The sequence below is a fragment of the Alexandromys fortis genome, unplaced genomic scaffold, assembly GCF_014885135.2.
Source record: "Alexandromys fortis isolate MF-2015 unplaced genomic scaffold, M_Fortis_MF-2015_v1.1 scaffold_110, whole genome shotgun sequence".
In the NCBI taxonomy this organism is placed as follows: domain Eukaryota; kingdom Metazoa; phylum Chordata; class Mammalia; order Rodentia; family Cricetidae; genus Alexandromys; species Alexandromys fortis.
In genome coordinates this window covers 4,802,676-4,812,969 of record NW_026068014.1, presented here as the reverse complement: position 1 = coordinate 4,812,969, position 10,294 = coordinate 4,802,676, and the positions used below count along the sequence as shown (strand labels likewise).

Here is a 10,294-nt window from a genome sequence, read left to right as displayed (position 1 = left end):
TAAATTCTTCTGCCAGAACAGCAGGCATTCTTAACTGCTAAGCCATCTCTCCAGTGCAAATACAATGTTTTTCTTAATTCTATCAACCAGAAACATTCTATAAACCAGAAATACATCACTTCCAACTATAAAAATCATTCCTAAAGAGAAATCTTCAGAGAACAATGAAGAAACTCCAACGTAATAAAGTTGACACGTACACTTTCACAGACTTCATGCAAAGTCTCACAGGTTTCATGCCAAGGCAGACTGCAGCTATCACCTACAAACACTGCAGTTGCTTTAGTCTGTAGGGAGCAAAGTAGGACCTCAATACAATTACAGAGTGGACAAGCTTGGAATTAGTGATCTCTAAATTCCCCATGTGCTGCACAAACACAGTATTGTAAGAATATCAGGGAATGAAAGACTAAGAGCACCAACTGAGCAGAAAGTACTGAGAAGGAAAAAACACCTGGATTCAACTCTTTGCCACTGTAACAGTTAAGTGACCTCAGTTAAATTAAGAGTCTCGACTGAGCATGCAGGCTTCTGTTCATAAATGAGAATGGAGAGACTTTGATGAAAGCCTATACACGATCCCAAATTCCTTGATTCCTCTCAGCATTTACACTGTGCTGGAAAACAAAACTCATTCAGGTAAAAACTCTAAATTGATTTGGTCATTCGCTATGAATCCATTAGACAGGTCACCCAGACCTTAATTTCTCAGCGACTCAATGGTAGAGCTTTCTACACACGCATAAGCAATGAAGACCTACAAGGACAGAGTGTTTGTCAACACAGTTAATATTTGCCAGCTAACGAAGCTTCTGCTTACAGTGTCTTCCTTCTTCACGCACTGAACTTGCTTACAAAAATCAAGTTTAAAGAATTCTTGCACTCACAATTCCAAAAGTGTCAAGTTTATAAAAATACTTTATTTTAAAGACACTTAGTAGGACTTGAACATCTTATTTTATGGTTATACTAAGAAGACAGTGTCCAGCACATTAGAGGCATATTTAACAGCCATGACAACGCATATTGTTTGGTGGATGGGGTAGTGTAGAACATGATTCAACATTTTACTTAAATATTATATAAATTGGATTTTTCTCTAAGAGATCAGATGAACAGTATTTCACAAAGGTCACAAAAATATATGAACTTACAAGTGAGTCATTTAAAATATATGAACATATAAATGAGTCATTTCATTTACTATATTACAATGTCTTTTTAAAAATCTAGTTCCATGATAGATTTTCCTTTTAAAAAAAGTCTTTAACATATAATCTGAACAGTCCATATTTTTCTGAACTACAAGCATATACCTAATAGTAAGGTCCAAAATGAGAAGAATTACTCTCTCCAGGAGAGGGAGGGGGAAGAGGTGGGGGAGGGGGTGGTGGTGGTAGGGAGTATGGTAAATTAAGTAAGGGATGAGAGGCCATGTTAGGTGCAGCCCACCCCATATTTACAGAAGGAGGTGGGGGTGGGGGAGGGAGTGAAAAGTTATGCATATCAAACATGGGAGGGGGAAAGGGATAGTGGGGCATGACAGGATTATCTTGTCTCTGAGGTGGAAATCCCAAAGTCTCTTGAGATGCCATTTGATCTGAGTTATACAACTGCTGAGGGGGAGGCCTGCTGTGGCTTCCTCTGGAATATCTTCCCCTGGGAAAGCCTCTTGTGAATTCCCTGTTGTGATATCCCCTCGAATATTCTGAAGAAGAGCCATAAGCATTCCAATTCTGATGCACTTCACCAAAATCTTCACCTGCGATGCCAGAAACACATAAAAGCAAATTTAAAGTTTGGTTTAATACATCAAGATAATTGCTTATAGAATAAATTCTATTCCCTAAGTTACTAACACCACTGAAAACTCAATTTTAAATGAATTTAAAAGGCACAACTTAATGCTTAAGGATTAGGAAAGGCAAGACAAAATATTTAACAATAACTGCATCCAACCACAAAACAAAACAACAAAAGCACCAATCCCCAACAAACACTCAAGGCTAAGAAAGAAAGCTGTGTTCCTGCTTAGCATTTGTCCCGAGAAATACAAATTTATTAAATATATATATACACATATATATATATACTTATATAACATTTATTCCTGACCAAAAAAAATGGAAGTAAGCGAGATGCTCCTTAACAGATTAGCAGTTAAACAATTATAGTCTAATTCACCCAAAGGGACAGGACTCCGGAAAGAAAGGAACAATCTACAAATATAGAAACTTGAAGGGATTTCCAAGAAAGTATGATGAGCAGCAAAGCAAATGTGTGATACACTAGGATTCACTTATGTAACACTCCTGAAATGATCACATTACAGACATGGAAAACAGCACTGGTAATGCAACCAGGCCATGAATTTGATCTCTAGTGCTACAAGGCAGACAAAGGAGGAAGGAGCAGAGAAACACAGACACACAGACAGACAGATAGACAGCTTGTCATGAACTGAGGTGAAAAAGATTTAAACTGTCACTACTAGAAAGCAAATGAAGAACTAAGGAACATTCTGTTCTGGTCACAGTATTATCACCTCAGCACTAACTCCAGATGTGACACAGAAGTTTTACGAGATGTTGCAATTGAAAGAAATAGTGTGAGGGGCATATAATAAATATATGGGAATCTACAATTATCTCAAAAAGTTCAATTTCTAAAAAGAAAAAGTCAAAATAAAGAGTCTGATTTGGGTGCCACACCACTGAATTCTAAACATGGGCAAATCTATCCCTTAAGAAAACCACACTATAAGCACAGTTGCCTCTAAGGACTCAGCTTGATATCCTAAAAGATAACTTCAGATTGATTTCAAACACCAAGTATTCCTGGGGCTCTCAACATAGCCCATGCTGTGTAATGCCTGCAATGTGAGGGGTGCCAGGAGATAGAGAGAACCCAGATATTCTACTTTATTTTAGTTTACATATTTCTAGAAGGCCAAAATAGAAACAATATACTCACCTGACTCATTCAATTCAGATTTGAGTTTTTTCCGCCCTTGAATCTGAGACTTTTTCCTTTGTTTGGCTTCTTTTTCTTTTTCATCATCACTAAAATCCAAAGCCTTACAGATAAAAGTAGAAATTCAAGTATCATGTCTTTGCCAACAAAACAGGTGCTTGTAGATGAGGCTCAAACTGCTACTTAACCACTAACCATGAGAGAAGGTTGCTCATTTGAACTTAATACTACCTATTAATATGTGGATTAACATCTAAAGTAGTAACAGAAAAGATATCGTGTTTTTTTTTATGTTTGTTTTTAAGCCCTAAAGAGTTTAATAAGCTGGGTATTCGAAATTTGCATTTTTAAAAAATTTGTCTATTGAATTCCTAGAAAGCTTCAGATAGATAGGTAACTTTAAAATGCCAAAAATCAGCAATTTTAAGATATGAAAGACATATTCCCTGGCTAGAAGTCTAACTTCCTGCTTAATTTAAGATTCATCATCACGCCAGCTGCCAAAGAAAACAGTAAGAAGATTAAACTATTTTTACACACCACCAGATCCAGAACATCATCATTCCATGATTTGGTCAATCAAAACCAGACAAATACCTTTCCATCAATCTTGTCATGATCTCAAATTTCATTCTTTACAACAAGCAATAAAACAAATTCTGTGATTTCGTGTTAAGAGGAGTATGGGGCTGAGTTAAAAAAAAAAGTAGAAAAGGAAGACTTGTTGGCAGAACAGGAAATGGGAATAATATGCATACAGCCAAAAGCACAGAGAATGTAAAAGTAAAGATGCTCTGAAAGCAAACCAAAGCTGTTCTTCCTACTACAGAATCGGTAACTGTCAAGTAACTCAAGAGAGAGAGGAAGGAAAGTTAATTGAAGCAACTTTAGAGATTACATTGAATAAATTTTGCTATCATCTCCTAAAATCATTTTTCTTATAAAAAAATCAATTTTGTATACATGAAATATTTAAGTCAACTATAATTTTTTTCATATATACATTAGAATTGTATAAAAATGAGATTTAAGAAATTAAGGCCGGGTGGTGGTGGCGCACGCCTTTAATCCCAGCACTCGGGAGGCAGAGGCAGGCGGATCTCTGTGAGTTCGTGAGTTCGAGACCAGCCTGGTCTACAGAGCTAGTTCCAGGACAGGCTTCAAAGCCACAGAGAAACCCTGTCTCGAAAAACCAAAAAAAAAAAAAAAAAAAAAAAAAAGAAAAAAAAAGAAATTAAGAAATCTCCACGTCTTTTATGTATGTTCAGCATTTTACCATAGTGTAAAATTAGAGAATTCAGGGCTGGAGATGGCTCAGCGGTTAAGAGCACTGGCTGCTCTTCTAGAAGTCCTGAGTTCAATTCCCAGCAACCACACAGTGGCTCACAGCCATCTATAATGAGATCTGGTGCCCTCTTTTGGCCTGCAGGCACACATGGAAGGAATGTTGTATACATAATAAATAAATCTTTTTAAAAAATTGGAGAATTCATTTGGACTATAAAATGTCATTAACAAATATATAAAATTAAATTCCAACATTTTCTTGAACTAGACTGCCACACCCGGCCCCTGGAACCCCACAAACACTCACAATCATGCAGCACATGGGATTTCATTCTGTAAAAACCAAATCAAATCAAACCAAACCAATTTCACAAGAACTTAACATTACCAAAATTATTAACTTCAATCCTCAGGCCTAAAATGAGGAGTTTAATACGACCAATCTCAAGACTCACATGAACGTCTATACACTTTAAAACATGCAATTTCATTATGAAGACGCCCTGAGCACAACAGAGAATGTAAGTACCAACATCAATATCATGAGATAACATTTTGGTAGATATCAGATAGATTATTCCCTGAGCTAAGGGATTCATTCCTGTAAAATCTCTGTAAGTGGGCGCAAACCTGACTCATATCAGGATCTTCAGCACTGTTTGAAATAATTGAAGTATTCAGAAATTAAATCTTCAATTAACCCAAAGCCACAACACTTAAATCTTTACCACAAACTTTGTATCACCTAGAGTGGGACCAAATAATGATACATCCGCATGCATGTGATTCCTAAATGACATCTGGACAGATTAAAGAGGGAGATGAACATTAGGAAGAGTCAGCAGCTGCTCCTGACTCTACCCCATTCCCAAAGGTTGACATACTGAAGGCATCACAGCAAATGCCATCAGGTACCAGACATTAACTAAACGGAAGAACAAACTCAATTGTAAGTAATAACATTTTTGTCTACCAGTTGATAAAAATGAGAATTACAAGGTAAATAAGTCAGAATTATTTAACAATGTGTATGACTAAGGCATGTGCTGCTTTGTGAAATATTAAGTAAAAAGGCTCATACTAACTTCTGGAGGTGGTTCCTGATCATTCTTCCAAGAGGCATCCGATCCTCTGTCCCTAGAAAAGATCAGATTTTGTTAAGAACTTACAGAACCTAACACTTTGGGAAATTAAATGAGTTCTACCTGTACTTTTATATGGAAATGGGAAAAAGCTAAAAGACTATCTTTTGTTTTCACATAACATATTCATCTTATAAGAAACACACACACACAAAACAACAACAACAACAAACAGGGCACATGCAAGTGTCAGCACTGGGGAACTGAGATCTCCTCTATACTGGGAAGAGTAAGTGATTTTGCACTTTTGATTTTCACTTTTTAAATGCCTGATCTTTGTACAAAACTCTGTTCCACACCCACACACAAAAGATGCTTTAGCTGCTGCAGACATGAAAAACAGGGCAATTCCCTTTCTAAGGCTTCACAGGAACAGGCAGAGGCAAAGACACAAGTTCTTGCTCCTTACTTCACCTAAAAAAAAATACCAAGAATTCTCCATGAGTGGTTCTCAAATCAAAAAGATAAAAAAGACTGATGAGTGTGGGGAGGAGGAGGAACACCGAATACTCTGGAGGACGGTGTAGTGTATCAGACGCCTATATGAAGTGAGTCATTAGATGGAATTAGTAACTTCGGGGAGGAAGTTTTACAATGTGAAAAAAGTATCAGTATAATTATAACTTCTGAAACCTCATTTTTTAAATGTTTAATCTTAACCATTTCATTGTTTCAGTCATCTTTGTTACTCAACTACATTAATATAAATTATTCTGGCTAGATGTTCTCAGTACTTTAAATTAGATCTTAAAAATAAATGAGATTCTCTGGAATTAATGCCACTAAAATACATTTGCCAATGACAAAATTTTATTTGTCACAAAATAAAAACTAAATTGCTTTAAATTTTTCACTGAGATCTTTGACATTCTATAGGTGTATTATAAATGACTACTCTATCATCTGGCCAGCTGTTATTAACCTGTTAACCTCACATAAATCCAGTGCTTCTTTTGAATATAGTCAGTATAAGAAATGATGTACAAGATCCTTGGTATGGAGTTTATAGAGCTAACAGGAAAGCTCATTAGCTAGAATGTCTACTGCAAGAACCCTACATTCGCCAAAGAAAAATCAAGCAACAAGACAGCAAGTGGACAGAACCTAATTAAACTGGTCTTGCTAGGCCTGGAACTGCCAAGGGGCTGAACTACTATACTCCAAAAGCCAAGTCCTACAAAAGGTAGGAACAAGGAGATATCAAAATGAAGAGATGGGTAGGGCTGCTACAGTTCAGCCTCACTACTCACTTCTCTGGTTTATTCATATTTCTTTTCAGAATTGAAAAATCAAGAATAAAAAGTTGCTTTTATTTAACTATATTTGTAAGCATTTTCAGAAAACCTTTTTGAGCACATACATCTTAATATTCAAGGAAGAATGAGATGTCTATTGCTCAAGCATTATCTAAAATATAAACCTTTATGACTTAGTATCCATTTAATTCACTTATCCCATCACCAATTCATGTAGAAAATTAACCACACACAGCTAGAAAAATAATGAAGGCCAAATGGTTCTACTTTACATTCTTATATATGACTTGTCCATATGAAGATAAAACTTTTACCTCTGTAGTAGTAAATGAATTTTAGGAACCTGATTTAAGACTAAAATGGTACAGAGAACTTCTTACAAGGGAGAGTTCAGAATATTTTGTATAAGGCTATGGTGGAATAAACTTGTAAACTCAGCACTTGGGAAATGGAGGCAGGAGGACAAAGATGAGTCCAGCTAAGGATATATGACACCTCGCCTTAAACAACCAAAACAAACCAAACAAAACAGTTCTTTAAATCTTTACTTATGTTGGGAATAATTATGTAGTAATGCTAATTAATATTGAAGTAGTTTGAAAGGAAAAAAAACTGCAGTAAACTAGAGCTCAAAAGATGTCTATGTTCGTTGAATGCTGTGATCCTCGTGGCTTCTTTGGATAAAGTATAAATATACACATTTTCTGCCTGTGATGAGAAATCACAGCTCTCAAATATGTTATAGAAAGAAAAATAAGGTGTCTAGAATACAGCCATCATTTAACTATAAGAAACTATCATCTAGGGCAGTGGTTCTCAACCTCCCTAATTCTGCAACCATTTAATACAGTTCCTTATGTCGTGTGATTCTCTATATGGCCACTTCATAACTATTAATTTTGCTACTGTTATGAATTGTAATGCAAATATCCGATGTGATCCTTAAGGATGATTCTTAAAATATAAATGACAATGAAGAACATAGCAATGGAGCACTTACTGTTTGAGTTTTTCTGGAAATATATACTGAGTGAAGTCTTTCATAGATGGAGCAAAATACATAGTATCCTTTATTTTGATGCCTTTACTCTCAATGTGGTCTGAAGAATTAAACCGTAACACATAAAATGGATGGGCAACAGGTCCAAAGATCTCAAATATCTATAAAACAGAGGACACAGAATATGTACCTTTCAATAATGGTTTGAAAAGATAGCAAGATTTTTTAAAATATAATTGCTAAAACAAGGCAATTCTATGTTACAGCAAATCATTTTACTTTTTACACTCAGTTCTTATATTTTGATTATAAATGCAATAGTTTTATTAAACATTTCATTTCTTAAATAAGTATAAGTTTATTTTTTGACAGTTCAAATAATTTTGGTGGTACCTGTTAGATGTAAGTAATGAACTTTTCTATCAATGTTCATGAGTTACATGCTACACTGAATTACAGGATGGAGTCAAAAAATGAAATCATATGATGGAAAATATAAAAGCAAGCTTCTGAATCAAAAGATAAAATGTCAATGTTGTTTTCCTAAAATGCTGTTATTTTTGTAAAATGAAGCCCTGGTTTTCCTTAGCTTAAAAAGCAGAGCAGCTGGCACAGCGCTGCAAGGAGCTGGAGAACTGCTGCAAGTTAGAGACTGACTGTCCTGTTCTCTACAGCTGCAGCGAGTGGACACAGGATCCTCCTTTGTGATCCAGCTCACTTCATTAACCTGTTGTTTAAGGCAGTTTCAGGGAGATGCAAATAGTTGGGCATCATATGTAATGCCATGATGGAATTTTGGAAGAGGCTCAACTGCCAGAGCCGAATGCATGATGATTAAAGATGTACATTACTTCCTTCACCAGTTTATTAATGGCACTCATGTGCTGATTCACCAACCCTTGGATACTTGCTTTTGTTATGTGGTCTCATTTCGTGAGTCAATCTTTTATTTGCCTTCATTAAAGAGCAAAACTAATACAAGGTAAGACTACTCTTAAGTTTACAAATACTTGAAAAATAAAGTTTCAATTAAAGTAATAAAAATAAAAACATTCTGAAATATGTTAATACTTCTTTTAATTAAAAATAATTTAACGCCCAGCAGTGGTGGTGCTCACCTTTAATCCCAGCACTTGAGAGGCAGAAGCAGGCAGATCTCTGTGAGCTGGAAACCAGCCTAGGCTAAAACAACCAACCAACCAACCCAGGATAGCCAAAACAATCCTATACAATAAAGGAACTTCGGGAGGCATTACCATCCCTGACTTCAAACTCTATTACAGAGCTACAATAATGGAAACAGCTTGGTATTAACATAAAAACAAAGACGTTGACCAATGGAATCAAATCGAAGATTGGGATATTAATCCACAAACCTATGAACACTTGATTTTTGACAAAGGAGCTAAAATTAGACAATAGAAGAAAGAATGCATCTTTAACAAATGGTGCTGGCATAACTGGATGTCAACCTGTAAAAGAATGAAAATAGATCCATATCTGTCGCCATGTACAAAACTCAAGTCCAAATGGATTCAAGACCTCAATATAAATCTGACCACACTGACCCTGATAGAAGAGAAAGTGGGAAGTAGTCGGCAACACATGGGCACAGGAGACCACTTCCTACAAATAATCCCAGTAGCAGACAATAAGAGCAACAATGAATAAATGGGACCTCTTGAAACTAAGAAGCTTCTGTAAAGCAAAGGACACTGTCATTAAGACAAAAAGGCAACCTACTGAATGGGAGAAGAGCTTCACCAACCCCACATCAGACAAAGGACTGAGCTCCAAAATATATAAAAAATTCAAGAAACTTGACACTAAGATTCTAAATAACCCAATTAAAAAATGGGGTACTGAACTGAACAGAGAATTCTCAACAGACGAAGTTCAAATGGCCAAGAGACACTTAAGGTCATGTTCAACTTCCTTAGCAGGGGAAATGCAAATCAAAACAACTTTGAGATACCATCTTAAGCCTGTCAGAATGACTAAAAGCAAAAACACCAAAGATAACCTATGCTTGAGAGGATGTGGAGTAAGGGGAACACTCATCCATTGCTAGTCTAGTGGGAATGCAAACTTGTGCATCCATTTTGGAGATCAGTGTGGTGGTTTCTCAGAAAACTGGGAGTCAACCTACCTCAGGATCCAGCAATTCCACTCTTGGGACTATACCCAAGAGATGCCCAATCATACTACAAAAGCATTTGTTCAACTATGTTCATAACAGCATTATTTGTAATAGCCAGAACCTGGAAACAACCTAGATGCCCTTCAATGGAAGAATGGATAAAGTATGGAATATATACGCATTAGAGTACTACTCAGCGGTAAAAAACAATGACATCTTTAATTTTGCATGCAAATGGATGGAAATAGAGAACACTATCCTGAGCAAGGTAACCAGACCCAAAAAGATGAATATGGTATATACTCACTCATTAGTGGATTCTAGCCATAAACAAAGGACATTGAGCCTATAGTTGGTGATCCTAGAGAAGCTAACTAAGAGGGTGAACCCAAAGGAAAAAAATATGTAGTTATCCTCCTGGATATTGGAAGTATATAAGATTTCCAGGCAAAAACTGAGAGCTTGGGGGTGGGGGTGGAACAGAGGTAAGGGGAGA

At 36.2% G+C, this 10,294-nt stretch overlaps 1 protein-coding gene across 1 annotated transcript in view; it reads right to left on the bottom strand.

Moving 5' to 3' along the window:
• Nucleotides 1-900: 900 nt before the first annotated feature.
• Nucleotides 901-10,294, bottom strand: part of Naf1 (nuclear assembly factor 1 ribonucleoprotein) — a 35,200-nt gene continuing 25,806 nt past the window's right edge. The window contains exons 5-8 of the mRNA XM_050162236.1: nucleotides 7,659-7,819; nucleotides 5,346-5,397; nucleotides 2,974-3,076; nucleotides 901-1,762 (exon numbers count right to left, since the gene is read on the bottom strand). Of these exons, the coding sequence (XP_050018193.1) occupies nucleotides 1,317-1,762; nucleotides 2,974-3,076; nucleotides 5,346-5,397; nucleotides 7,659-7,819 (762 nt within the window). The 3' untranslated portion in view covers nucleotides 901-1,316. The remainder of the gene's footprint in view (nucleotides 1,763-2,973; nucleotides 3,077-5,345; nucleotides 5,398-7,658; nucleotides 7,820-10,294) is intronic.